At 39.6% G+C, this 27,352-nt stretch overlaps 4 protein-coding genes and 3 long non-coding RNA genes across 8 annotated transcripts; 2 read left to right on the plus strand and 5 right to left on the minus strand.

Annotated features, from left to right (window-relative positions):
* The first annotated feature begins 1,675 nt into the window (after positions 1-1,675).
* On the plus strand, positions 1,676-2,452 carry LOC136244630 (uncharacterized). Of its 2 annotated transcripts, XR_010695477.1 has the most exons (3): positions 1,676-1,812; positions 2,008-2,144; positions 2,200-2,452. It is a non-coding gene; the product is annotated as an uncharacterized lncRNA (long non-coding RNA). The 2 variants fall into 2 exon arrangements; XR_010695476.1 differs by lacking the exon at positions 1,676-1,812 and having other exon boundaries at positions 1,835-2,144.
* Positions 2,310-3,695, minus strand: LOC136244629 (uncharacterized). The gene is made up of 3 exons (XM_066036192.1): positions 3,502-3,695; positions 3,358-3,450; positions 2,310-3,306 (listed from the first exon to the last, which is right to left on the minus strand). The coding sequence occupies exons 1-3, from the start codon at positions 3,635-3,637 to the stop codon at positions 2,606-2,608; spliced, it is 930 nt and encodes a 309-aa protein (XP_065892264.1). The 5' UTR covers positions 3,638-3,695; the 3' UTR covers positions 2,310-2,605.
* Positions 3,696-16,971: 13,276 nt separating this feature from the next.
* On the plus strand, positions 16,972-18,148 carry LOC136244727 (uncharacterized). The gene is made up of 2 exons (XM_066036299.1): positions 16,972-17,305; positions 17,452-18,148. Exons 1-2 carry the CDS (start codon positions 17,237-17,239, stop codon positions 18,031-18,033), a joined length of 651 nt encoding a protein of 216 aa, XP_065892371.1. The 5' UTR covers positions 16,972-17,236; the 3' UTR covers positions 18,034-18,148.
* A 71-nt stretch (positions 18,149-18,219) lies between these two features.
* LOC136244729 (uncharacterized) lies at positions 18,220-18,664 on the minus strand. The gene is made up of 3 exons (XR_010695551.1): positions 18,515-18,664; positions 18,346-18,454; positions 18,220-18,297 (listed from the first exon to the last, which is right to left on the minus strand). It is a non-coding gene; the product is annotated as an uncharacterized lncRNA (long non-coding RNA).
* A 3-nt stretch (positions 18,665-18,667) lies between these two features.
* On the minus strand, positions 18,668-19,741 carry LOC136244728 (uncharacterized). Its single transcript, XM_066036300.1, has 5 exons — positions 19,625-19,741; positions 19,141-19,575; positions 18,947-19,091; positions 18,733-18,903; positions 18,668-18,686 (listed from the first exon to the last, which is right to left on the minus strand). Exons 2-3 carry the CDS (start codon positions 19,508-19,510, stop codon positions 19,009-19,011), a joined length of 453 nt encoding a protein of 150 aa, XP_065892372.1. The 5' UTR covers positions 19,511-19,575; positions 19,625-19,741; the 3' UTR covers positions 18,668-18,686; positions 18,733-18,903; positions 18,947-19,008.
* Positions 19,742-19,970: 229 nt separating this feature from the next.
* LOC136244523 (uncharacterized) lies at positions 19,971-20,518 on the minus strand. The gene is made up of 3 exons (XR_010695377.1): positions 20,281-20,518; positions 20,067-20,228; positions 19,971-20,015 (listed from the first exon to the last, which is right to left on the minus strand). It is a non-coding gene; the product is annotated as an uncharacterized lncRNA (long non-coding RNA).
* A 1,759-nt stretch (positions 20,519-22,277) lies between these two features.
* LOC136244664 (uncharacterized) lies at positions 22,278-23,493 on the minus strand. The gene is made up of 5 exons (XM_066036216.1): positions 23,216-23,493; positions 22,874-23,011; positions 22,767-22,820; positions 22,687-22,716; positions 22,278-22,636 (listed from the first exon to the last, which is right to left on the minus strand). Exons 1-5 carry the CDS (start codon positions 23,381-23,383, stop codon positions 22,361-22,363), a joined length of 666 nt encoding a protein of 221 aa, XP_065892288.1. The 5' UTR covers positions 23,384-23,493; the 3' UTR covers positions 22,278-22,360.
* Positions 23,494-27,352: the final 3,859 nt, after the last annotated feature.

Consider the following 27,352-nt stretch of genomic DNA (forward strand, 5'->3'; position numbering starts at 1 on the left):
GCTGCAAGTTTCTAAATCAAAGCGTGAGCAAGAACATCAGCTTGCGTTGGCACGTGAACACTATAAAGCTCCACTTAAGAAGGTCCAAAAAGGTGCAAGGCCGTTTGTAACCCAACCTTGCACTTCGTTACGTGAGTTTCAGTTGGTTGATTTTTGATTGCAGACCAGTGAAGTGCTGTTTTAGTGAAAATTGAAGTTCTGCGAATCACCTTTTAAGCTGTGTATTTTGTAGAGCACCTCACCCAATAATCCAAAAAAGCACTATCCAACTAGCTATTTCTCTTGCGAATTGCAATAGAGATCAAAACTAACTCTCGGACCTGCCGTGTGCAGAATGCTTTTATCACCTGCCTTTCATTTTGGCCACTCTCTCCAGCCAGTGCATTCTCTACACATTCTAACCACGAAATGGCTATCTTATATTTAATATCATACCTCCACTTCGCAAATATCATACCTCCACTTCGCAAAGATTACTTTTTTCTTCTCCTGGAAAGCGCCACTTGTGTAATCAGTGTAGTGATTGCTTCTTCACAACATTGACAGTAACCCACAGTTGATAATTGGGGGAAACATGAGATGTAGTGCTCTAGCTTACGCATGCGCATTGAGTCGATGCTTCAGCGGGATCAAGACTTCACGCAGTGATTAAATAGCTTCGGTAGGGAGAGGTAACAATACGATAATAACTATAATAATACACGTTATAAAGAATAACAGTTATGAAAAATTTGATCAGCACAAATGGCCGATCAATGTAACCATTGATCAGTCAACAGCATCACTTAGTCAGAAAATGGCCCATGGCCGACCGTTATAATTTCATATTTAATGCATGTTTTAATTACTAACCATGCACTTCATCACAATGTTCCTGGTCACCCAGGGTTGTCCAATCAAATGATGTGGTATGACACTCATATTCTTTACCAGGGTTTACTTCTTCACTGTGATTATGTTCCATACTAGGAGTTCCTTCTTCACTGTGATTGAATGCTTTGCTAGAATTCACTTCTTCATTACAACTGAATTCTTGACGGGGAGTTAACTCTTCAAAATGTGCATCTTCACTAGGCATTGCTCCTACTTTTAATTGAGCTTCAGTAGTTTCCAAGTATTCCTGGAATGTCTAATCTTCGTCTATTTGTTGTTGTTCATCTTCATTGACAGTGCTAGTAACGTTAGCTGTTTCATCATCATGCTGGCAATCATCAGATTCAACTTCATAGCTGTGTTCAGGGTGCATCTCTGCATGTTTCGTTTCATCATCATGCTGGCAATCATCAGATTCAACTTCATAGCTGTGTTCAGGGTGCATCTCTGCATGTTTCTTATCTAAAATACTTATACAGAAACACACTCTGCCTGAAGACCAAAACATAGCTAGTTGTAATGCAGTATGTTGTTGGCTAGCTACAGTAGCATGCAGGTAGCAATAGACTTAACCCTTAAACGCGCAAAGGCCATTATAATGGCCCTATTATTTATTACACCGAAAACGCACGAAAGTTTATGCTTACTTTCGCGAAAATAATTGCACGTCTTTACAAGGCTGTATCTCTGAAAATCCTCGACGTATCAACTTGAAACTTGGTACACAGATGGTGGATACCCTGGGGTTTATCCATCGTGACTATCAATTTTTTATCATTAATGCTTCTCTATTTATCCGAAGTAATATGCGCATAACTTGGAAATAACCGTCATGGTAGGTGGCTCCGTTGGTGATTCGCCTCAATACTTGGTGTCGAGAAAGAGTTGTACCCTTGATACAAGGTGGTGAAATTCCATTGACATTGCTGCAACTCTCAGGTATTTATGAATTTTAGAAAAAACTTGTGGTATTCACACAATTGTGCGAAGTAACCGCACGTCTTTACACGACTGTATCTGTAAAAATCCTTGATGTATCAGCTTGTAACTTGGTACACAGATGGTGGATAACCTGGGGTTTATCCAATATTATTATTATGTTTTTATCAATAATACTTCTCCATTTATCCACAGCAATACGCGCATCATTTGGAAATAATCATCATGGTAGGCAGCTCCTCTGTCCATTCGCCTCAACACTTGGTGTTTAGAAAGGGTGGTACCCTTGATACAAGGTGGTGAAATTCCATTGACATAGCTACAACTCTCAGGTAGTTGTGAATTGAAAAAAAATGTCGTATTCTCATAATTATTTTTACCCTGTAGGCATGTAACAAAGAACTCCAACACAATCACTGTGGCGTTTCAACGTGCTGCCAAGACGTATTCTGGTGACTGGTCAATCAAATACCAACAGCAATCCATTTTATCATGCACTGTTCATCAAACAAAGTATTATTAGCATTAGAATTTGAAAAACTTTTCAAACATAAAATGTACATGAAATATATACACTAAAGAGCTGGGATCTTTACTCAGTAAAGGGTTTGCCTCATTTAGAAACCACCGATCCAAGTGATTTCAGAGAATAAAACCACAATCGTGGAAAAACCTGAATTACAAACAGCTCTGTACATAACTAAACAGACAATACTGTCAACACATCTAAACTATATACATCGGCTGAACCTGTAAAAAGTCTAAGACACAGTAAATAGCATACACCCCTTATTTATTTATAGTTTTCCTTGGTGTGGTATATCTTAAAACAATTTTTAAGGCACAAATGAACCATTCCACAATTTACGCAGCCATACTTAGTACGTTTTCTATGTGTCTTCCGGTCAGAACACACTGCACAGTCACCGTCAGTCCCAAGGTTCTCTATGAAATGGCGTTCCTCAAGCCTCGCAGGCGATTGAGGAGGAAGAGCCTGTGATTGACGTCCTCCATGCTGGCGTGAGCTATGTTGACATAAAAGTTTAGTAGCCAGTTGCTCCCTAAAGCTTTTGATGGTCCTACGATCATTCACAGGTGTGAAACAGCACTCTAGAGTATAAGCATTTTCGATAGCCAAATCCCTACCCCTACCGGTACCTCTACCCCTACCAGTACCTTTCCTCCTACCTCGACTAGGCACAAGATCCATTGTAGACACAGTTCCCCTACCCCTTCCTCTACCTCTACCCCTCCCTCTATTTCTACCAGACAAAGGATCAGATGGAGATGGTGAGTAGTCCCTGCCTCTATCACTAGGTGAAAATGGGACATGTGGAGAAGAACTAACAGGAGAGCCATGGTAGGCCACAGGAGAACCACTACAGGGGTATTCAGTTTCCAGGCTACCCATCCCACCGTCACTTACTCCACTATGTAGCCCAGATCGTCCAGGATGGCTTGACTCATCATGACCTTCACAATATCTTACATCAGCTTTTAGAAGAAGCAGGACTCAAGTTATAAAACATGTGAAAAGCATTATACCTTCATAATCATCGTTTGTTTCTTCCTCGATGTCTTCTTCGTCGTTGCTGAACTCTTCCTCACGATCATTTTCTTCCACACCGCCATAATCATCTATAATGGCAGGCGAAGTGATAGGACCGATTCATCTGTCCGCCATTTTACCGTCTTGTTCCCTGGTAAGCCTATCAAGGACAAAAGAGTCTTCTCCATGGACAAAAGAGTCCTTTTCGTCCGAGTTGTTCCAGTCATCGTCGGTGTCGCTATAGAAAAGTTGATCAACAACAGTATTTTCATCCATATCTCGCTTATCTTTAATCACAGCACAAAGTTCTTGAGCTCGAATCAAAGCCCAGAAACGTGGCTTTCCGTTGCACTAAACCGTTTCACGATCACGTAATCCTAGCGCGCATACCTCTGTGCCAAATATGGAGGGCCACTTAAATGGCCCTTGCGATTTCAGTGCAATATTTCGTAAATTCGCGTGCGCGTTTAAGGGTTAAAGGCTCACAGCATTTTAAATATCCATCGGTGATTTATCAGTTCATGCTATATACTACCAATGCAAGGTTACGTACCTTTAACAAGTCGGTGACAAGTCCTTCGTGGAATGCTGTTTATTGGGATTTCCATTTCTAAGTAAGTAGAATACCACCCGCGTTTCTTCCGTTGCACTCTCTCTGAAGATGACATTCGTGTGTGAGCTCGACTGCGATTAGCACGGTTTGTATGTCCTCAGCATGGCTGTGACAAATCTTATCACGGTGATACAGCAAATGGCGTTGCAGGGTTGAACTGTAATTATGTACAGTTACTATTTTTAAAATGAGCGCGAAATGATTAACTATACACCTGGCATCATATTCCACAAATGAAGAAGCTAAAAGAGCGCTCTCCTCTGTACAGTAGGTTTCAGTAATTGGCTTCTTATGATATTATTATTATGTAAACAACATACTTGTTACACTACCGCAGGTATGTTTAAGTTCGCCTATGTTGTTTGGAGCGGTACACTTCAAAGGAGTGTGGTTTCAACAAAGACCATTACCAGAAAAAAGTAGGAGAAAATGTGACAGTTAAATGGAAAGGACAAAGCTTTGAGGCCACAATCCTAAAACTTGGTGAGGGTAGAAATGTAGCAAACTTTGGTGCAACATACAATGAATGTATACAGGTGATGAAAAACCTTCTTTGAATGAACAAATGAAGAAAGACACATCTACAAAGAAGAGGTTAAGACCAGCCAGTGACATCACTGCAAAGAGAAGGAAACAAGAAGTAGAGAAGGAGATAATTAACAACACTGTAGACTTTGAAGATGACGGTTTCTCTCAGTTTGACATACCACTCCTTCCACCACCACTGTCTGTTGTTCAGCCACAGTTACCAGCTAGAGCTACTCAGCCACAGTTGCCGGTTAGATCTATTCAGCCACAGTTGCCGGTTATACCTACTCATCCACAGTTACCCACTCATCCACAGTTGCTGGTTAGATCTACTCGGCCACAGTTACCCAGTGGACCTACTCAACCACTGCTGCCCTCCTAGCCACAGTTGCCAGTTAGACCCACTCAGCCACAGTTGCCAGCAGTGTTGGGCAAGTTACTTTTAAAAATAACTACCGTAGATTCCCTAAAAATTCGGAAGAAATAAATTAATTCCGTTCGTGTCTGGCCAAACAATTAAGAAAAAAATGTACCAACCCGGTGTTATTGTTGAATTTTTAGGGATCTATCCCTAATACAGTCTGCACGCTTCATGGCTATGTTATTTGCGATCTGCTTACTGGTTACTTTGACCAACAGGAGCACCTTGTGGCGGAACTGACGACACTGGCCGCAACACTCACTTCGCTTCAGCACTAACTTATATACCGTGATTGCCTACATTATCCAGAAGAGATGATCAATGTCATTACTGCATTGCTTTTGTATACAGTCACTCGACACTAATAATAATAGAAACCACAATCGATACTATTACACTAGCTATCTCGTGATAATTAATTAAATCTCGCTAGCTCCCAGTTGCTGCATGAAGTGTTCCATGACTTAACAGAGCGTTATATCTGAGGATGTATCATGTTTGTGGGCTCCAGGAGAGATGTTATTCTGTGAACTGAAACGAAGATCGTTTTGTGGTAGCCATGATGTCACACGATGACTGGCATCGTTGGACACGTTCCGTGAACAATTTCACACTTGGTGCTTCATCCAGCATTGAGGTAGCATATTATGTGAGGTCACTGGGAATCCTCAGTACTAAAGAAACCTTCATCAACTAGTACTCCAAGTGCCGATAAATTATCGCGCTTATAATAGAAACTTTCTTTCCGCTTGCCGAAATTTAGAGCACATTGCATTCAAAGCACAGGGAGTGCCGAATATTTAGAGATGCCGAAATTTTAGGGAATCTATGGTAGTTACATATTACTTGCAACAGAACTATTTAGTTACAGTTACATATTACCAATAAAATAAAGTAACTATTATAATTATTACATATTATATTACTTTGTGTCCACAGCCTTAAGCTGTCACATGTGAAACCACTACCTTATCACGTGACATGTTTGCGTTGTTGGACAATGTGAAAATCTTGGTTATAAGTAAGAAGCTGGTGAATAAGCTTCATTCAGTAGGCTTCGTTACTTCGTTGTGGCTAGGCATTACTCAGTGGATTACTAACGAGATTAGTAACTTTGTTACTTGTAGTAATAATATTATGTAATATTAGATTCGTTACAGTAAATATATTACTTAGGTACAATTATGCACCTACCAATGTCACGCCCCACCTACCCCAGGTCGGGCAGTTATTCAGGTAATTGAATAGAATGAAATTTCCCGAAATTTTTATACTACGCATACCATGTAAAGTACTTGTATTATTAGACGATCTGATGGCCTCTGCCACCTGGCTTGCTAACCCCAGTCTTCTAATTATGTTCCGTCCTATTGTGTTGGGGGAGTCAAAACTAGGACATCATCATCATCATTGAAAAGGTGTTGGCCATCTAATTATGACATGAGTAAAAACATTAGGCCATACCTATTTGATCTTATGTTGCGCGGGCCCGACTGACTGCATTTTTCTTCAAATGAAATAATTTTGAAAATCACGTATACGGATCACGTGTTCTTAATTAAAGTCAACACCCTCGTGATATAGTCCAAAAGGGACCACTGAAGATCGTCCAATGCTCTAAAATTGTAGAATACGATGGGAAAGCTCTTTTGGAGATCTATGTTTAAATCTGATGCTACTAGAAGAATATGAAACCTAGATTTTTAACTGTGTATGTACTATAATAGCTACATTCATTATTTACATTTTGTATGCTTGTGTTTAATTTTTTTTTTCATTTTCAAACCGACCTACCTACCCAAATTTAAAATAATTTTGCCCACGCAACATAACATCAAATAGGTATGGCCTTATTGATATTTGAACAAAAAAAATTTGATACTAGGTGCATCTGTTGGTATTTGTGTGTGTTTATAAAGCTCAGCAATGGGGGAATTGTCTGAAGCTAAGCATGACTGTTACAATGTATATGTAACTCGTCATAGCTAAGAACTATTTACATAGTCCTTGGTCCAGCAATACATGGGAATACATATGGCCACCTTGACACCTCTAACCCATAGTCCCATATACTTTATGCAATGTATATATATATATATATATATTATGTTAAATGTGACAATACCAGGAGTCCAAGACTCCACACACATCCAGTTTTTTTTTACTTTGCGAGATCATAACTCAATGTAGGAATATGCCATCAGCTTCAAATTTCCACCTGTAACATTGTAATGGACTGTGTAAAAAATTCAGGTCAACAACATGCTGGTAGGCATTGGTCAAAGTCAAAGAATAGAATGTGTGGAAGCCTGATTCGGTCACAAATTATGTAAGTATAAATGTGTCTCTTCAGGTGTGTACATTATGGAGAAGCAAGGAAGAGGGGTAAAGGGATCAGCCTACACAACACCACTTTGCTTTGAAGTGTTCTGCTGAGCTGTACATTTCATATAACCTTGAATAACACCAGCATGGCAGCCAAGTTTGTCACTATCTTCTGGTAGAAAACGACAAATGTCTTAAATCACGTGATTTTTCGTTGCAGCAGTTTGTAGGGGTTCTTCGTATGCCACGATATTCACTCTCAACATTGTTCAAATAGTCTATCATCAACCTAAAGTATTGGTGGTATCATCAACCTAAAGTATTGGTGGTTTGGTCAGTTTCTGGCGGCAGCACAATCTGTGCAGCTTTTTGACGACAGACAAAATGTTTCTTGCTTTGGAGCATAGGACAAGCAGAGCAGCAACTGTGCCGTGGGTCAGCAATGACCAGTACTAGGTAAAGTACCTGCATGCGGACTATGGTTATAATTGAAGCTTGTTAGCCATCTGGCTGAGCCATCTATATGCTGAAATTCGGCCAAAATGACGTGATTTTTGCAAACAAATACCAGAATGGTTGATACATCAGTGAGACAGTCTCCAACAGCAAGGATACGAAGCTTATAAACACCTAACAATACAGCTATCTTGCCCAGTAAACGCATAGAGCAATCCAATGCATGAAATAGGCACTCACGTGATCAAAATTCAAATCACGGAAACCATGAAATCGCTTTCATTTCTGAATAGGAACAATGCAGTGTGCTCCTTTTGTAAATATTTGTGTTAATTGTTCACTCAGGCATGGTCTGGGCCAGTGCAGGTGTATTTTGTGCTGTGATGGCATCGTAGGAAGAGTCTTAGACTGCTGGGCTAGTCGAGATACTGAACTAATGCACACAAACTGATTGTCACTTGATTCCAAGTGATTTTAAGGTCATTGGAATAGATTATAGTTGTATTTTCCGAGATTTGAATATCGATCACGTGAATGCCTATTTCATGTATTGGATTGCTCTATGCGTTTACTGGGCGAGATAGCCGTATTGTTAGGTGTTTATAAGCTTTGTATCCTTGCTGTTGGAGACTGTCTCACTGATGTATCAACCATTCTGGTATTTGTTTGCAAAAATCACGTCATTTTGGCTGAATTTCAGCATATACATGGCTCAGCCAGATGGCTAACAAGCTTCAATTATAACCATACTCCGCATTCAGGTACTTTACCTAGTACTGGTCATTGCTGACCCACGGCGCAGTTGCTGCTCTGCTTGTCCTATGCTCCAGAGCAAGAAACATTTTGTCTGTCGTCAAAAAGCTGCACAGATCGTGCTGCCACCAGAAGCTGACCAATAAAATCAAATAGCTCACATCATTCCTCACTACCCTTTTGTGCGCCGGCTTGATGGTGATGAGTTAAAGGAGGTCACAAATGTTGTGTACATGGACCAAACTGAAATTGGTTAGACAGTACATACTTAAACAATTTGGGAAGCAAGTTGTACTCAAGGATCTTCAAAATGTTCGAACTAAAGTTAAACTAGAATCAAAAGGCAAACGTGATGAGGCACAGATCACTATTGAACGACTGGAGGAGGAGATTCAAAGTGATAACGGTAGCAAAGGAGGTGTGATCGTTAATGAAGCCAATGAACATCAATCTTTTACTTTTCCTCTTCTCACTTATTGCACTTACATGAAAAGTTCCCATGGGTAGTTATGATCGATGGTACCTACAGTGTAAATGCATCACGCTGCCACTGTATTAGGATGGAAATGGTCATGGCAGAACAGTGTTTTATGCTGCCACAACACATGAAAGCGCACAGCACTTATCAGCTATTATTCAAGAATTTAAGCAATGCCACCCAAGTTATAGCAACACAAAAGTTGTCATCATCGACAAAGATTTTACTGAACTATCTGTACTCAGAGAGGAACTTCTCAACACAACAATCCTGTTTTGTCAGTTCCATGTCATCAAATGTTTTTATAAAGCTGTGTCTGACCTTGAAGTGCCTAATGAAAGAAGGGATGCATTAGGAAAGTACTACATGACATGGTGTACAGTGAAAATATGGATGAATATGTTGATTACTTGGCAGAGATTTTGCATCTTGGAAATCCTAGCTTTGAGAAATACTTTCTTGACAACTGGAATAATTGCACTGATATGTGGGTTTCTTTTCAATGGGACTGCAGTGTTCACTTTGGTAACAACAGACTAGAACGTAGTCACAGTAAGCTCAAAGATTTGACGGGGAGAGCTTCCTCTCTTTCTGAAATGTTTGAAGGATTACTCACCTTTGTGAAATCCATTAATCAAGAAAGTAGCCACCAAGCTTTTGTTGAACAGTTTACAACAGTATCCACCAAACATGACCATATGCCAGGAATGAAGGACATCACTGCAGCATGTACTGGATATGCTATCAGATTGATACAGAATCACTTAGAAGTGGCCCAAAAAGTAGATTACGAGTTTTCTAGTGATGATGGTCCACTGGTAACAATTACATTTAAAGACCGCATTCACAAGGTGAACACGGAATCTAGTGAGTGCACTTGCTCATTTTGGAGTACTATGCTACTCCCCTGCAGGCACATAATCAGCGCCTGTTTGCACAAGGGTTTGCCCTTAGTGGAGCTTACCACAATACACCAGTGATGGCTGAAATCATACCAGATTTATTTCATATCACAAGACATAGAAGAAAACGTCTACAATGAAAATTTGCTGTGTATGATGTACTGCAAGATCCAACTGTTCAAGGAACACTGAATCAAGCTCAGAAGTACAAGAAGATGCTAAGCTTATGCCAAAAAGTTGCAGTTCAATCTAGCACAGTTGGCATGGTTCAATTTCGAGAAATGTACAGTACAGTAGAAACACTGCTACATAAATGGGATTCAGGATCCAAGCGTGTAATTGTAAGCTGTAATGATGAGGATCAACCAACACAAGAAAAGCCAGTTCAGGTGGATGAGTTTGATGTAATTCTTGATGAATCTCCTGTGAAGTGGTGACCCTACATGAACAAGAATTTGAAGAAGAAACAACTGCTATCAAATGTTCCAATGAGGAAGAAACAACTGCTATCAACTGTTCCAATGGAAGAAGAAACAACTGTTGTCAACTGTTACAATGAGGAAGAAGAAACAACATTTAAAGAAGAATTGACATTTGAAGCAGTGAAAAATGGAACAATTGACAACACCTTCAGCTACACCATTACCTGTGAAGAAAACTTCTATCCATCTTAAACCATCTACAAAAACTTGTGGCCGCCCAAAGTATTCTAAACTTCTATCCATCTTAAACCATCTACAAAAATTCGTGACTGCCCAAAAGTATTCTTCAAAGCCATCAAAAGCTAAGAAGAAACGTAGCATTAACACAGATGATCTTCAGACACAGACAAATGATGCAAGTAAGTATACATATACCAATACATGCAACTAACTGTGATATGCCAATCAATCTACATAATATATAGGAGATCCCGTTGTAGCAAGGAAACGATCACATCGATGTGGAGATTGTGTTGGGTGTAAATCCGAGAATTGTGAGAAGTGCTCTGCATGTCTTGATATGAATAAGTATGGTGGGTCTGGAAAGAAGAAGCAATGTTGTGTAAACAGGCGTTGTACTGGTACAGGTTTGTAATAAAATATACATGTATTAGTTATTAACAAAATTTACAATGCCAATATTACAGCCCAACAGACAGCCAGTATTCATTGTACTGAGAGTACAAACATTTGGGTAGACCTTGATAAGTCTTCATGGTGGACACTGAAGCCAGAAATTAAAGATGTGGTATTATGCATACTACTACCTTGTACATATCTATACTTCATTATTACAGGTTTATGATATATGGCGAGAAGCACAACAAGGGAGATTCGGGAAATGGTGTCATCAGATATGATGGATGTGGATGTTTTTGCTCTATTCCCTGGTAACCGGCTTACAGACAAGGTAAACAACCACACGAGAGGGTTAAACCAGCGGTGGATCAAGGATATTTAAAAGGGGGTTTCTGAAAGTTGGTATAGCTGAAAAAGACATCTGATGACGTTTCTCCAGAAAATGTTGAGATTTTCAAACTCTGAGATTGGATTTTAGGTTAGCAATTACAATAAATCCATGTAATGCTTTAAACTGTAATACTATAGCTAACAATATGCAGCTTTGATTGCTCTGTTAGAGTACATAGTTACTTGACTGCTCTATTAGAGTATCTCAATCGTTTTTAATGCAGTGGGGGATGAAAAGTGAAGTGTTGCTGAGGGTTTAGTTGCTATAAATGGTGTCAGTTAAGTGCAGCGGCTGCATGCAACTGAACACAATGGTATATAGTTATTAGCTATGACAAATTGTCAATAACACAATGTTTATGTATTTATAGGCTTCCACTGAGCTAAATCAAAAGGGGGTTTCTGTCGAAACTCCAGAAACCCATCTAGATCCGCCACTGTAAACCGTGTCTTATATCTTATGTGTATAATCCTATAGACAATCATTACATTTCTGAAAGTTGTTGCAATATATTCCTCTGAATTGGTACGTCTTACAAACATGTGTTTAGTACTACCAAATTGGTATCTTGTATTGCAGAATGGGAAGAAAACCTTTGTTGCATCTTCCTTTTTTTTGTACAACAGTATGTGCCGTGACCTGGATTTGGCTAAAAGTGGTATCGTAAAACTATATTAGTAGCTACATGTACATTGTACAACATCATGTTTGGTTAGGTTAACATTTGTGACTACAAGTTAATGGGTAGTTCCAGTTAACATCAATCAGTCACACTGGATACTAGTGGTACAACTATGATTTTCTATATATTTCAGTTTGACATGTGCATGTACTCCCATAGGTATTGCACCCTGTTAAGAAGGAGTTGTGGCTGTACGATTCAGTGGCAAACACACATCCCAATTCTGTTGCTTTGTTTAAAGAATGGTTGGTGGCAAAGACGGGAGTCACATGGAAAGATATACGTGCATTATCACAAGTAAGATGGCTACAGGTAGTAATAATAACAAATTGATCAATATCGTTTTATGACATTCAACTAGCTTGTGTATGCCCTGCATGAAATGATTACTCAGATACATACGTCCCATGTGCCTTACAGGGGAACACAAATGAAATAAGGGAGTGGATGACATGGAAGATAGCCGAATACTGTTTACCAGGATCCGCTTAACTGTTGATGAATCTTGTGCATTATATATAAACACAATACAAGTCACACTGTTACTATTATCTGTAAATCATCTACCTGTTACTCGAAATACATTGTTCTAAGTCAAGACGCAAATCTGCAACACGCCCCACGGCTCCACTCCGTCATAACTTGATCATCGTCACGTTACAGTGTATTGATAACCCTGGGTGCAATGTGGTGGGATCACGTGACAGAGTTGGTGTCAATAGTTATTTGATGGCTCTTAGCACCACCAATAATTGGTGTCAATAGTCACAGCCTTCAAAGAATCTTGAATATACATTTGCAAGGGCAGAAAAGAATTTTTGAGATTTAGTGGCATTGTGCAAGCACACGCCAGTCAATTGGAACCCTACACTGCGAATATGGCAATGACCTTTGTAAGTAGTTTATTAATATTATGCATGCAAGGTCATTTTTCTACTACTTTGTGTTGGTTATGTGTATATATAGTAATCTGAACAATGCTGACGTGCGTGTGCATACATCTATTATTGCCATATTTCCTTGGTTAAACATTGCACATTTAATAGTTGTACTTGATCAGTGCAATCTTTAACATTGTCAAGTTCGAATATTTACTAGATTAATTTTTGGAACTATGCATGATAAGGCATATGCAGCAGCCAAGGGCACACTACAGAATTATACCTTACTCATTTACTATGACAGTACACAACAATTAGTAGTATGAGTTGGGTGCTGTGTTGTTACACATTATGGATGATCGTCAAGAACGCCCAGTAGCTTATGCCTCCAGCACCTTAACACCTGCTAAGTAGGACTACAGCCAGCTTGAGACAGAAGCCCCAGGTGTGGTGTTTGCTGTCTAAAAACTCCACAACTACTTGTTTGGGAGATAATTCATATAATCACCCATTGTCCTACTTGTTCAATAGTTCAGACAATTTCTCCTACAGCTTCCTCAAGATTTACCAATCGATACAATCCAGGCAAAGACCTTGGAAATGCTGACACACTAACAACCTCAGACTGCAGATGTGGATTGCCAGCCAGCAAAACTAATTCACCTGTTACAACATCTGTCATCCACAAGATAGACAGATACACATCCAGTTTTGCAAGAAATCAGTCGGTTCATCCTTGATGAGGAATTTCAACCCTATAGTAAACGAAAGGCTGAGCTGTCTGGTTGCATTTTATGGTGAACCAGAGTTGTTGTTCCACCACAGGGCAGACAGTCTGTTCTACAAGAACTTCACGACACTCACCTTGGTGCCAGAAAAATGAAATCACTATACATGTACCTGCATGCCAGAATATCACTAAAGTTCAGTGCTTATAGTTATACGAGTTACAGTGCTTATTAGCTACAGTGTAACCTCTCTTAAAGGATCATCTCTGTAAAGGACACTATACATTTAACCTCAATCCTTACAAATGACAGTTTCTGAGGTCCCCAATAGGCTTTTATACCAATACAATTTTAATGAAGTGTATAGCTGTCTCCACTTTTGCTTCATAATTGATAGTTTGGGCATGCGACCAGACATATATTTTGTCAGGTGCCCTTATTCCTTTTGATGCAGTATATGCATGGGTTCACCAGCTATAGTTATGTTACAAAAACAGTCCTACATTTAATCCCTATACTTCAATCTAATACAGTGGTGAAAAAAGAGAGGTTGTCTATATGCTGCAGTGGACATTTAATCCCTAATTCAGTCGTGGTTATAGACTGAATGAAGTTTAGGGATTAAATGTCCACTGGTATATCTGCAGATGTATGGGCAACCTCTCTTCTTTCACTACTTCTTACGTAGCAATTCCCTACTTTTTGATCCCTAATCCAACTTCAAAATTTTCATTTTTCCTTCTACTTGTATGTTTAAATCTTCATCTGTACCACACAAACTCAGTTCTATGCAAGGTAAATTGTTGCAATAGCACTAGCATTTTAGCATGGAACAGTTACTTGTAAGCCTATCATTAGAAACATGTTGGCTAGATATTTTATTACTGTGCCAAATGTCCTTTTTTATATTTGTCATCTTCTGAATAAGAATCACTCCATCGACAATGGAAATATTTGGATTATTTAAAGATGTGTGATATGCAATCATTCTGTACCTGGAAAGCAAATTTTCATCAGATTAACAGTTAGGTAACAGTGGATTCTATAATTTTCAAAGATCGTGTATCAATTTTAAATTGTCGGTGCCTGGTGCATAAAATTGTTCTTGGTGATCAGCGTAATTGCCAATTGTTTATGTGAAAAGGAAATTTCCCTTTTAGGAGAGAGTCAATTCCAATTACTGCAACTTTAAAATGAAAATCAAAATTCATCTAGTAAGTACAATAGCAAAAAATGGGCTCAAAAGTTGACCACTTATAAGTGACTACTTTATTAGGGTATCTAATTGTTTTTCAGCTGTTTTTTAGGCAGGGTTGTACTGAGGGAGTTGGCAACTACTGAAAAGGAATAACTATTAGGGGATTATAACCCTTACTACTTCCCTTGGGGGTAGGCCCTCAGCCCCAAGGGCTGTTATTTCCCTGATTCAATGCCTCCCTAGCAAAATGGCCCACCTATAACACACAACTACCATACACCGTGACTTCTCTAATAACTTTTAGTCACTATCTCTCTCCTGATTCAAATCCCTGGCTTCCATTTCTCCATACGCAGGCCTTAATTTTTAAGGTGCCGAGGACAAATGTCCCTACATATTCACAAATGTACAGACATGAGCTAGAGGAGCATTTTATGTGCACTGCTTGAGTTTTGAGGTTAAATAGCAGCAACATATCACCAGGCTGTGGACACTACAGCTGTTGGTGATAGCAGTACACAAAGGGGAGGTGGCATTCATAAATCTTTGGGTTGAGAAAATGTAGTATCTCCTAGTAAACCAAGTGACAGTTATTGTTAGCACTACAAACAAAAATGTACACATCAGCTTTTATGGTACCACTATTGGTTTTGCAAGGACATGTGTGTCCACCCAAAACTAATTATGTGCAGGCATTGTGCTATTTGTGCGGATTTTGTCTGTTGACCGTACGCTAATTTAAGGCCTGATACGAGTCAACAGCTGTACCATCATGTCCATTAGACTCCTCTGACCCACTAGATCCACAGGCACCTGCACTGGAGCTACTGCACCAGGTGAGCTGTGTGTCACAATGTACGACTCCAATCTAAGGTAGCTGCCACTGCTGCTTTAATCATCTTAGACTTCCTCTGCTGCAATGCGAGCTGCTGCCTAGCATCATCATCCGGAGTTGGTTATGCCTTATCCACCAGAATCCTCAGATCCTCACCATAGTCTGCTGTTCGCTTCTTACAATGAACCTGAAACTTTGCAAGATTCAGCCACACTAATTTCTGTCCTTTGTCCCAGCCATTAATTGCTGCAATACTTTCAAATTGGTCAATCCAGTGCTCTCAAGGCAGCTCTCCTGCATACACCTCCGGAGTAATCCAGTGCATGCATTCTGATGACTGTTTGACTCCTTGGAATGAGTTGAGTCTGTACTACAATGTTAATAGCTTAGCTCTCATACAGTGGGAAGTTGATGGTAAGGTATTTGTACAAACAGTGATAGTTGTTGCCTCAACTGAGGCTATTTTGAGCCTGGATTTTTTGGGAAGTTGCAGTGTTGACCTTGTCAAGCACAGGTGATGGACAAGTCTTACTTTGTGTTCTCAAAACTATAACAACAGGAATAAACTACCAGCACTATCTGTGATAGTGGCTGCTAATTTGAGGATTCCATCTTATAATGAAATTGAGATAATGACAGATGTCAGTGGTGGTGTTCAGGATAGTCAAATCTATGTGTTGGAGGGTGGGTGTGGAGCTGCAGTCCTACAATGTGATAGTGACACATGCTGCTGTGAGAGCTGGTGCATCTGTTCCTATGTGTATCATGAATCCAACTGATCATGATATAACCCTTTATAAGGGTACTAAGATTGCTACTGTGGTAGAGCCAAGAATCCTGATAGTTCTGTGCATGTTTCCTCAGTACAGATGGTTGAGAGTGTGTCAGCTGAATTGTAAGCAGTATTGTGGAGAGAACATCTCTGAATTCCCAAGAGCAGGAAAGATTGTTTGCTTTATTGGAGTATGCTGATATTTTGCACTTAGTAAGGATCAGTTGGGTGAAACTGATATGATTCAACAAATGATTCACACTGGTTATGCAGCACCTATTTACTAGCAATTGTGTAGAATGTGTCCCCAGAAGAGGTGGGAGCTACAGTCACTGTTGACAGAGATGTCAAATAAGAATGTTATACAGCCCTCTAGTAGTCCTAAATTTCCTAGCAAGATTAAATTTGGTAGGCCGTTTCCAGATTTGATAGGCCATCTTGTGTCATGGGAACAGCAAGTGGTATGTAGCTGATGTGCTTCTGAGGACAGCATCACAGGATATTATACTATTGGACACCACGAGCAATCCCTTCACAGGTCACCAGCATATGGAACACCTAGAAACACTTCTAACTCCACCAGAGGAGGGCGGACACGATTTAAGCGCAGCGAATTTTTTTTACTTTAATTGCATATTTTAAATACTGTAACGTGTCACCAAAAAATGGATGAAGCCGATGATGCTGGTGGTATGGATGTTGAAATCACCGTCTTGGCGAAGGGCGATACATTTTTGTACACAGTTCCTAGTTTCCCTGTTTTTAAGGCTACGTTACAGCAAGTGAAGTTACAAATGGAGGAGTCTGAAGGGAAAATAAAAGTTTTCAACGGTTTTGCAAGATGATGCGACATGTTGGACAAACCTTTGCCAGCAGTTGTGAAGATCATCTTCAGTTATGAAAACGCCTTTCTAATTGAGGTATTTTCATTCTTAAATAAATTTATGCTTGTTATGTAGACCGAGGTCACACATTTATTCTACTTATTGTGTTTTCTCATTTATAATAATGATGGCTATCTCATATGATTTATTCAAAGTACAAACAGATATACTGTTCTCTGTAGGGAAAAGAGTTTGAAAGATCTGCAAACATTGACAACTGCCAACTGTACAATGATGATCAAGTGTTTGTAATGTGGAACTGGACTTGGCTTGATGAAAATTCAAGTAATGAAGACGAGACCAGCTCAAAAGCTTCAGGTAAAATTAAAGACGTTAATGATGAATCTGATGATGACAGTAGCAATGCTATACCAGCCATCACACATTCAGTGATATTTAAATGCATTGGCAGTACAAAAGAACACGTGTACCAAGAGACGCTTGCCTTAGCTAATAAGAAAAGAAGTGAGGGAATAGCTTTACCAGTGAAATTGCTTAAGGAAACAAGTAATCCAGTCGATGCTAAAGCAATAGCTTTTGTGGTCAACATAAATGATACATGGGAATGGATTGGTTACGTGGTGCAGGAGATACGTGATGAGGTTCACAAGGCCATGGATGATTGCTGTATTTTAAATGTTCAACTTGACTGCATCAAACGTATGTTGTACTTCAAGCATCCAGGATGGTATGCAGGGATCAAAATTACAAGAAGTGGAGAGTGGTCACACAATGTTATACATAGTCGTAGTACTTTAGCTTAATGTATGATTTGTTGTTAGTTCATTTGTTAGCTGGATTACAATATGAATGTTCAACAGCAACTAAATTATAAGTAGGTATTCCTGGTGGTGGGGGGAGTTCTAATGGGATGTTATGAAACTTGGTGCGTATTGATGTTGTACCACGAACAGCCATTGTGATCCGATCATTGGTACCTAATAGCTCATATCCCTTCTTGTTCACCCATGCTACCAAGAATTGATTAAACAACCGCTCAATATCCTTCACCGACTGTTTTCGGACACCTGCAAACCTACCCGTCACAAAATATACTTCTAACAGTATATACACACCAGAAAGAGCTGAGTATGTTAATCTTGCAGTAGGGTCGTGTAATGCTTCTTCAAACCTCTCTAGCTTTATCTCTCTTGGGCCACCTTTTCTCAAACTCTGACCAATACGCTAGTTATTCAACAGCAACAAAAATTCATACTACCAGAGTACAGTACTTTGGCTGCATACCTTAAAGATATGCCCTTCATCTTCACGCTCACAAAAAGGCTTTCCAGTTTCGGGATGAGTTTCTGGAACATACAAATGCTTCTTGAAGGGTACACCCTTGGCATGCCAAGTGTTCACTTGGTGCTTGTATTCAAGCTGGGCCACGATAGAACGAAGGTGCTTTCATCTTTTCCTAGTAAATTACAACTTAAAACTCTGATGCAAAGCATTTATCTAACCAATAATCCAGTTGTGAGTAGTATATCCAGATGGCACTGTACAAACTCTTAATCGTTCAATCACATCATCAACTGATGCACCTTGTCTATTCCAGGATAGAATTTCACGTAGCAAACCAGGATCCACAGCAGGGTTTGGCACCTCAGCTTTAACATTTCCATTACTATCAGCTATCACAAAACATGAACATCAGTACACAAATAATCAGCTTACTGAAGGGGGAAAGCATTCCAATCAACTTGGCAGACTTCATGTTGGCATACTTTGCACGAGCATTACTGCGGATCTGAAAAATAGACAATGGTCCTTGTATTCCCTTTTGTTCGAAGGGAATTCCATTCTCCATCTGTAGTGAAGCCTGCAGGAATCATTGTACACATTCATATTGATGGGTAACGAGCAAATACCTGCAACGTTCATTTTTCTAGCACTCATTTCATGTATGATCTTGTTTGCAAGCTGGCGAACCATTGAGTCTGAGACACCCTTATAAGGTACACACTGGACAGGTTGTGCATACGGCTTCTTGTCCCTCTCTTCGTTGCTAATCATAAACACTAGCACATGTGTTGCAGGGGTACGTTGATGCCGAGTGACACCTTTGACAAACACAGCCAGCTGCACACGAATTTCCTTCAGTTTACTGGGAATATTGTCTTCAATCCACCTGCACTCTCCAGTAAGCTTTGCAGCAAGAATACCAATAGCTGAATTCAAGCTTCTGCCCTGCTCATTTAACTCGCTGAGCTCTTTAATTTTCCATGCTAGGCTAACCATATCCCTTTGCCTGTTTACGTCTTGTTGCACCTTCTCTGAGTATGAAGTGTTAGCTTGAGACAACTCTAAATAGTACAATGAGTGATAAGGTGCATTCTACAAGTTTCCTCGAACCTGATGTTACAAATTGTAGATCTTTTGATATTTCACTCTTTGCTACTTCAAGGTCTTTTAAGGCACCTTGTTTTCCTCCTTTCAGACCAACCTTTGCAGCAACTTCCAGTCTAGTTCTGTATTACCATCGTTCAGATCTACATCTCCACTTCATTGCAATCTGGCTGATTCCTTCAAGCCTTTACTAAGATCGCACCCATCAGCTTTAAGCCACCACCATAAATTAGGATGAGATTTGGCTGCTTCTTCGATGAGAGTTACCTATTCAATAATATCAAGCAATAATATACAACCATATTTTTATAATATTAACTTGAATATCAGATGTAATAGTAATCCCACTTGCACTTCTCAAAGTTCTCTCTGAATTTCCTGGTACATTTACCAGAGCCTAAAATAAAGCAGACATAATATTTTAAGCTATGTATTCAGAAAAGTGTACCTCCATCGTGCACCTCTTGTGTGCACTTAACTGCCGGCTTTCCTGACCCTGGACAGAATGTGCCACTCCCCAAGTGGGCCCAGAATGCAGTCTAACCCATTTCTAACCGAAATGGCAATACATAGTTTGTTGCCACAAACGATAATCTGCTGGACAGGAAACCTGCAAAAGTTACTATTTGAATGTACAGACACATATTTACGTATGTACTAACTGACTGCAAATTGTCACAAGAAAAGAAGCTAGCTAAATACTCTATTAACCCCATAGGCATCCTTTTAACAGGAAACCTAGAGTCGCTGCCATCTGCTCTTAATGTACCCAAACCCTTGGCAAGGTTGTACAGAACATTGCTACGGGAATTATGCCTCAGATTAGCCATTGCATTTGCACTGTACTCCAGATAGCCATCAGGCACAGAAACACTGAACTTTGAGGAAACAAAACTTGAAAATAAATTGCGAGTCCAATGGCAACAGCTTGAAAAGATGTAAAATTGCTGATGGATCTGATGAATCTGTCTGAGTACTAAAGGACTGGGTGGGATGAGATGATGGATGAGATGATGGCTGACGTCCAAAATAGGCAACTTCAGCTTCTTTTGGCGTCTTGTATTGCTTCATCAGGCACCCGACCACTTTAGATCGACATGCACTTGCTACAACAATACAATTATAGGGAAAAACAAGATACACACCAGACCATACCACTTCTACAAAGAGAGCTTCCTGATCTTTCTTTCACAAACTCCGCAGCTCTGTTCCAAAAGACTGCCTGCTTATGAGACGGCCATTGCTCACCAGACGGGTGGAACAGTATAAATTCGATGAGAGCCTTCAGTTCATCGTTGGACCACTTTTCTTTTACATTACCACTTGCATCGTTCATATTTAATCGTATTGGTTCAAGAATACCTCTTGCTGTTCCATTTGATGCCATAGATTCCCGCATAGAAACTCTCTTCTGCTCACGTGTGGGGTGTGCATGGTTGGTGAGCCTCTCGGATGCTTGGAAACTGCATTTTTAGGCGTATTTTCTTTAGGCTCACTTCTCGCGCAATCCTCGTCTTCTTCGTGGTCATCCATTCTATTGGTCACGTGTGCTAGAATGGTAATTATTAAAATTTCACGGAATTTCATCACAAAACCATATGGGTTGAAAGGGGTTTATCGAACAGATGAGTACTTTATCGGATGTTCTTTAAATTGGTATGTTTGTTTCGTGTTTTCAGCTACAAAATAAATATCCTGTATGTTTTAATGCGCATCACGTGAACGTGACCGGAGTAATTTTCTAGTGTATTTACATGATATGGAAAACCTTTGAAGATCATTTGAGACTTGGCACAAGTGAAAGTGACTGAAGGAGGCTAAGTTTAGGCTACAAGTTAAAAAGTGTTTTGTCTGTAGGAAGTTTTTGGGAAATGTTGTCAACAAAAGGAGTTACTGCAGATCCTACTGAAATAGAGAGAGTGGTCAACTGGTCAGTCCCCACAAAGTGCAGCAATATTTAGGCTTAGTGAGATACTATAAAAGATGTATTAGAGATTGTGCACAAATAGCAAAGCCTCTACATCAGCTGACCGAACATAGTAAAAATTTAGCGTGTTATGTAAACAAGCTTTTGATAGATTAAAGCAGCAACTAACTCCACCAGTGTTGGCTTTTCCTGATTTTACTGAGGATTTTCAGTTTGGTGTAGTCTTTTCTCAGATATAATGATAGACAAGAGCAAGTTGACGAGTATATAGTGGGTTTACCTGGTGAAAGGGTTTATTTTGGTTACAGCATCAATTTCTAACTTCGCTGGTGTGCAGGGAAATACTGTAACGTCTATGAGACTAGACCAAAAGGGAAGACACTGACATGTGTTCACACTATTAATAAGCAACTACACGCATGTGAGCAATATACAAACCCACAACACATACATACATACAATTATACAGTTACAATAGTTACCAGTTAATCGCTGACAACTTATCGTACTCACTGGACCCCCTAGGTGCAGCCTTCTCGTTATCATTGAAATGTAAGGTCCACAAGATATCGATGAAACGATCACGAACTAAAGCACCAGTTATGACGGGAAACACACCGAAGATGTCACTTTTGAGCCAGTATTGGGTAGCTCGAGGCATTCTCGTTATTCCCATTAAAATGCATGCCCCTAAAAAGGCCTTAAGTTCTAGGCATACCAAGTTTTAGCATACTTACCTTTTTGCTCTGCATACAGGTTGGTCTCATACACAATGTGACGAAGAAGAGAATCGTCAAAAATTTGTTGAAAGAAATCTATAGGCCTAGCTTCAGGAGGTAAGGGTTTTTTTGGTCCCACAGGTTGCGTAAATGGATCCCCAGCCAAAGTAAAGGTTGATGGCAAAGGTGGATTAGCTGGCTGGTGGGTGGTCTAAAAAGACTGGAAAGATCTATAGAAACGCCCAGAGATGGTGTTTCCCCATTAGGTCCATTATCATTACTTGCACTATTGTTACCATCGGCTGTCCCTGTCCCATCCTGGACATCAACATCAGCTGTCCCTGCCACGTCCTGGACATCAATGTCAGCATGCTATTGAAAAAATGAATCAAAAACTGTTCACAAGCACAACTGGAACATACCTCCATGCTCTCAATGTCAACATCAGCATCCTATAAGAGTAAACTTATTTACAAGTGCTTACAAAACAATTGGAACATACCAGTTGCTGTATTTCACTACTCATAACACCAGCCTCTAGGGTTTCTTGGCAAACCTAACAAATTAAGTAGTAGCTATGTACAGTGTACAAACATATTATTCACATACATCGACATTAGCCATCTGTTCCACCTCCCTGTCATTGTCCCCTTCAACGATTCCAGCCTCTAACTGTAAGGGCTTTACAGTTTTGTCCACAAAATCACTTGGAGGTGGTCCCCAGTCTTGGAAATCAGCCTCATACATCTGTAAAAATAATTGTAAGATTAAGAAGGACTGCCATAACACTAATAAAAACATAGTACAAAGGTTTCTTTCACTGGATAGATAAGTACGACACTGTCAAAAAATTGCATTCACTTTGAATCACCTTGGGACCAGACGGTAAAGAACATGCGAGAAGAAATAAGAGTTTCCAGCTCTGTTACAACTTGAAACACAATGAAATACCTCGTATCGCTCAATGAAATCAAGTGGACAATCTTCAGCACCATTGTTGTCGACTAAATCATCATCAGAATCGTCTCTATCGCCACGGTGACATTCTTCATCCGAATCATTCCAGTCACTGTCTTCTTCTAACATGCGTGCCAGCTCCAGTGATGTTATCCTAGCCATACTTCGTCCAAATTTAAAAGTTTTGGTAGCACCTGGAAGCCTCCTCGATTGCCAAGACAATGGTAAAAATCGCTTATTAATTGGATATTCGCCGTAGATGATACGCTTGTTTAAACACGCACCCTCGAATTGTTACAGTCGAAGACTTCTTCTAACAATCTCGCCAGTTCCAGCGATGTTATCCCTGCCATACTTCATCACAATGTAACAGTTTTGGTAGCAGTTTGAAGGTTATTTCATTGCCAAGAGAATGGTGCAAATCGCATATTAATCGGATATTCACCGTAGATGATACGCTTGTTTAAACGCGCACCGTTATTATGGCAATATATTAGCCATTCGATAATAAAGGACTTACGCTTTATTTAAAACTTAGGTAGTATTGGGTTAATTAAAAACCTGTCAATAATTACCTGCGCCTTGGTAATTACTGATGTCACCTCAGGTTTTTAAATCTTCGAGGATGCTTATTACGTGTGCCTAACAATTATTAAGACACAAAGTCAAGAATCATTAATGTTGATTTTGTAATTATGCAACTCCTAAATCATGCACAATAATAATCATGAGAAATCCATTATCAAATTCAATTATGCATGCAATTGCTCCATTTTCATTTGTGACATGACCTAAGAAACCACAACATTGTACAGTACAGCCAAGAAGTCACATGTGACCTAGATAGCTCATGTCACTTAAGTGTGACACAAAGGAATAATAGTTATTGATTGAGTAGAGGAGTACTGAGAAAAACACTGATAAGTAGATAGTAGATGGATAACTTCGTGTGTCAATTATTTCAATTTTGTATAAAAGAAATGTATAAAGCTACTAAAATTAACCCAAGCATGTGCAGTTGCTGCACATACTGAAGTTGAGGTTAACTTCAAATTATACAGTATGTCAGATTTGAAGGGATTATAGTCAGAATAATACACTCTTTGGAGTCATTAGTGTGTACTATCAATTTTAGACCATTTAGGAGAAGTCAAATATCAAAGTGTTGTCAGCCGCTGGGGCTGCGCCCCGACCCCCGCTACCGTAAACACCTACCATGTCAAAGTTGAACCCCCTTTGACAAATCCTGGTTACGGGCCTGAGCTGTTGTGCAATCACTACTGGATCCCTCATGACAATATATTACATCGCTAAACACTTCCTTGGCCAAATTGAGCAGAATAATTTGCTCAGCATTTTCCACATTTGGCAACACTACTGGTCTTTTCGACCCTTGTAAACGACTAAAACTTCTCGCACATTGGACATTGTGAAGCCACGTTGTCGAGTTAATCACGCATGCGTACAACTTATAACTAAGAACGTGACGTTGTAAGCTAGAACGTAACGTTCTAAACACATAATTTTGAAACAGATGGCATGCCATAAATCCGATGAACATTCACGGAGTTATGACCGAGTATTTGCATAAAATAAGGTCGAAGGTCTTTCACGCCTACAGGGTAAACCTCTTGGAGGAATCAGTTGAAAATTTGATGTGTAGATGGAGCAACCATCGTAGGAGTGCCTTTTTGTGGTTTGAAAGGAATCGGGATAAAGGCCATGGAGATTAGACACAAAACCCAACCTGTGTCAAAATTACGCGATCGATTTTTATGAATAAAAAAACTATTAATTTTCGTGTCTACCAGGCAAACCGCTTAGAGCAATGAGCTGAAAATCAGTATGTAGCTGGAATAACCATCATAGAAAGTCCTTGCTGTAGTACAGAAGAATCGGATTGCAAATCACTGAGTTATGATTCGAAAGGCAACTATGTGCAGCAAATGCGAGATCGAGATACTCTAATAGAACAGTCACCCTAATAGAGCATTCAGCTGCATTTATAATTTACTCAGTTATATTACATTGCAAGTTATTCTGTAGGAATTTCAGCTACAAACAAGTCACCCTATAGTCAGATCAGCTAGAAGCCATCATGTAGAGAGTTCAGCTCAAATAAATCACCCTGTAGAGAATTCAGCTACCAACAAATTGCCCTGTAGAGAGATCAGCTAGAAGAAGTTACCTTGTAGAGAGTTCAGTTACAAAGAAACAATCATGCAAAGAGTTTAGCTGCAAACAAGTCACCCAGTAGAAAGTTCTGCTATGAACAGATCACACTGTAGAGAGTTCAGTTAGAAACAAGTCATCCTGTAGAGATATCAGCTAGAAGAAGTTACCTAGTAGAGAGCTCAGTTACAAAGGAACTGCAAAGAGTTTAGCTGCAAACAAATCACCCAGTAGAAAGTTCCGCTATGAACAGATCACACTGTAGAGAGTTCAGTTAGAAACAAGTCATCCTGTAGAGAGATCAGCTAGAAGAAGTCACTTTGTAGAGAGTTCAGCTACAGTGTGAAGCCACTTTGTAGAGAGTTCAGCTACAGTGTGAAACCACCATGTAAGAGAGTTCAGCTAGGAACAAGTCACCCTGTACTAGGGCTGAGCGATAATGCCATTTTAGTATCACGATTGATACTAAAGCCACTATTCACGATACACAAGATACTTACAAATAAGTCAATCATAGCTGGTGCTACATAGCATATTGCTCAGCATTCCTGCAGGAAGTCCTTATAGGTGATAGCAAACTAGCCACTATCATCCTTGTTTACAGTAACAGTTATTGTAACACATGCTTTGAGGTTGTAATGGTGTTCACACCTCTCTGCAGGGGAAACCAGATGGGTGGATTTTATCATTTACAAGGATTCTTAGCCAAGTACTGCATAACAAATGGATTTTTAATGACAGTAATGTACAGGCATGGTATCACGATAGTTAATAACAAAATATCGCGATATCGATACTTTCAAAATATCGCGATATATCGCTAAAACGGTAGTATCGCTCAGCCCTACCCTGTACAGAGATCAGCTAGAAACAAGTCATCCTGTAGAGAGTTCAGCTAGAAGAAGTTACACTGTAGAGAGTTCAGCTACAAAGAAACTACCATGTAGAGAGTTCAGCTGCAAACAAATCACCCTGTAGAGAATTCAGCTACAAAGAAATTACCCTGTAGAAAGATCAGCTAGAAGAAATTACCTTGTAGATAGTTCAGCTACAAACAAATCACCCTGTAGAGAGTTCAGCTAGAAACAAGTCACCCTGTAGAGAGATCAGCTAGAAACAAGCCACCCATAGAGAGTTCAGCTAGAAGAAGTTACATTGTAGAGAGTTCAGCTACAAAGAAACTACCATGTAGAGAGTTCAGCTGCAAACAAATCGCCCTGTAGAGAATTCAGCTACAAACAAATCACCCTGTAGAAAAATCAGCTGGAGTGAAACTTAAAATTCCTTTTACTTGCGCTCATGGCAAATGACAAGTTAAAACAAATTTGCTTACTTCTATTGCTTAAGGCATGGTGCAAGAATTACAGATCACAGCAAAAATAGTGTTCCAATACTACCTATTCTAACCCCATCTTTATTCAGTATTGGAAAAACTATTATTAAAAACTTGCTATAACGAACCTCAAATCTATAAATGACTCTAATGTTATTCACTAATGAGGGCTGTGATCTGTTTTTGTTTGAGGCAAGGTAGAATTTTTGGACTATTGGTTCCAACACCTAAACATAGACAGAATAAATACAGTCAGTATTTGTGTATGAATTATGCTGTGGATGATTTTATTTGCAAATGAAATCATTAATTTCACTACTGGTAATCAACACCTTACACTGCCAGCAAAAAGAAATGGGACTCAAAGAAAGATAACTCCATGATGCATACATTCATGCCATCAAATTAATTTTGCGTCTGAGCGTCAATAATTAATTACTGAATAGTAAAGTGGCCATTATGCTTTGTTTTCAGGCATGCTCTGCCCATTACATACACAGCATTGCAAATGGAGAGGAGTGCCTGTGCAAGTACTACTATAACAGTAGTACTTTACATTAGACTATGGCATGCATAGTATGCTTTGAAGTACTTTACATTAGACTATCGCATAGTATACTTTGAAG

Source organism: Dysidea avara, chromosome 14 (genome assembly GCF_963678975.1).
Source record: "Dysidea avara chromosome 14, odDysAvar1.4, whole genome shotgun sequence".
NCBI lineage: Eukaryota > Metazoa > Porifera > Demospongiae > Dictyoceratida > Dysideidae > Dysidea > Dysidea avara.

What these genes read in the sequence shown, in the direction of transcription:
- LOC136244629 (XM_066036192.1), bottom strand. Translation starts at nt 3,637, where the DNA reads ATGGATGAAAATACTGTTGTTGATCAACTTTTCTATAGCGACACCGAC. An exon ending in GCTTACCAGGGAACAAGACG is followed by an intron (nt 3,451 to 3,501) that starts GTAAAATGGCGG and finishes CTGCCATTATAG; the next exon opens with ATGATTATGGCGGTGTGGAA. An exon ending in AACAAACGATGATTATGAAG is followed by an intron (nt 3,307 to 3,357) that starts GTATAATGCTTT and finishes TTCTTCTAAAAG; the next exon opens with CTGATGTAAGATATTGTGAA.
- LOC136244727 (XM_066036299.1), top strand. Translation starts at nt 17,237, where the DNA reads ATGTTGGACAAACCTTTGCCAGCAGTTGTGAAGATCATCTTCAGTTAT. An exon ending in AAAACGCCTTTCTAATTGAG is followed by an intron (nt 17,306 to 17,451) that starts GTATTTTCATTC and finishes TGTTCTCTGTAG; the next exon opens with GGAAAAGAGTTTGAAAGATC.
- LOC136244728 (XM_066036300.1), bottom strand. Translation starts at nt 19,510, where the DNA reads ATGGTTAGCCTAGCATGGAAAATTAAAGAGCTCAGCGAGTTAAATGAG. An exon ending in TAGAAAAATGAACGTTGCAG is followed by an intron (nt 19,092 to 19,140) that starts GTATTTGCTCGT and finishes TGATTCCTGCAG; the next exon opens with GCTTCACTACAGATGGAGAA.
- LOC136244664 (XM_066036216.1), bottom strand. Translation starts at nt 23,383, where the DNA reads ATGGCTAGGATAACATCACTGGAGCTGGCACGCATGTTAGAAGAAGAC. An exon ending in ATTTCATTGAGCGATACGAG is followed by an intron (nt 23,012 to 23,215) that starts GTATTTCATTGT and finishes TTATTTTTACAG; the next exon opens with ATGTATGAGGCTGATTTCCA. An exon ending in GTAGTGAAATACAGCAACTG is followed by an intron (nt 22,717 to 22,766) that starts GTATGTTCCAAT and finishes TTACTCTTATAG; the next exon opens with GATGCTGATGTTGACATTGA.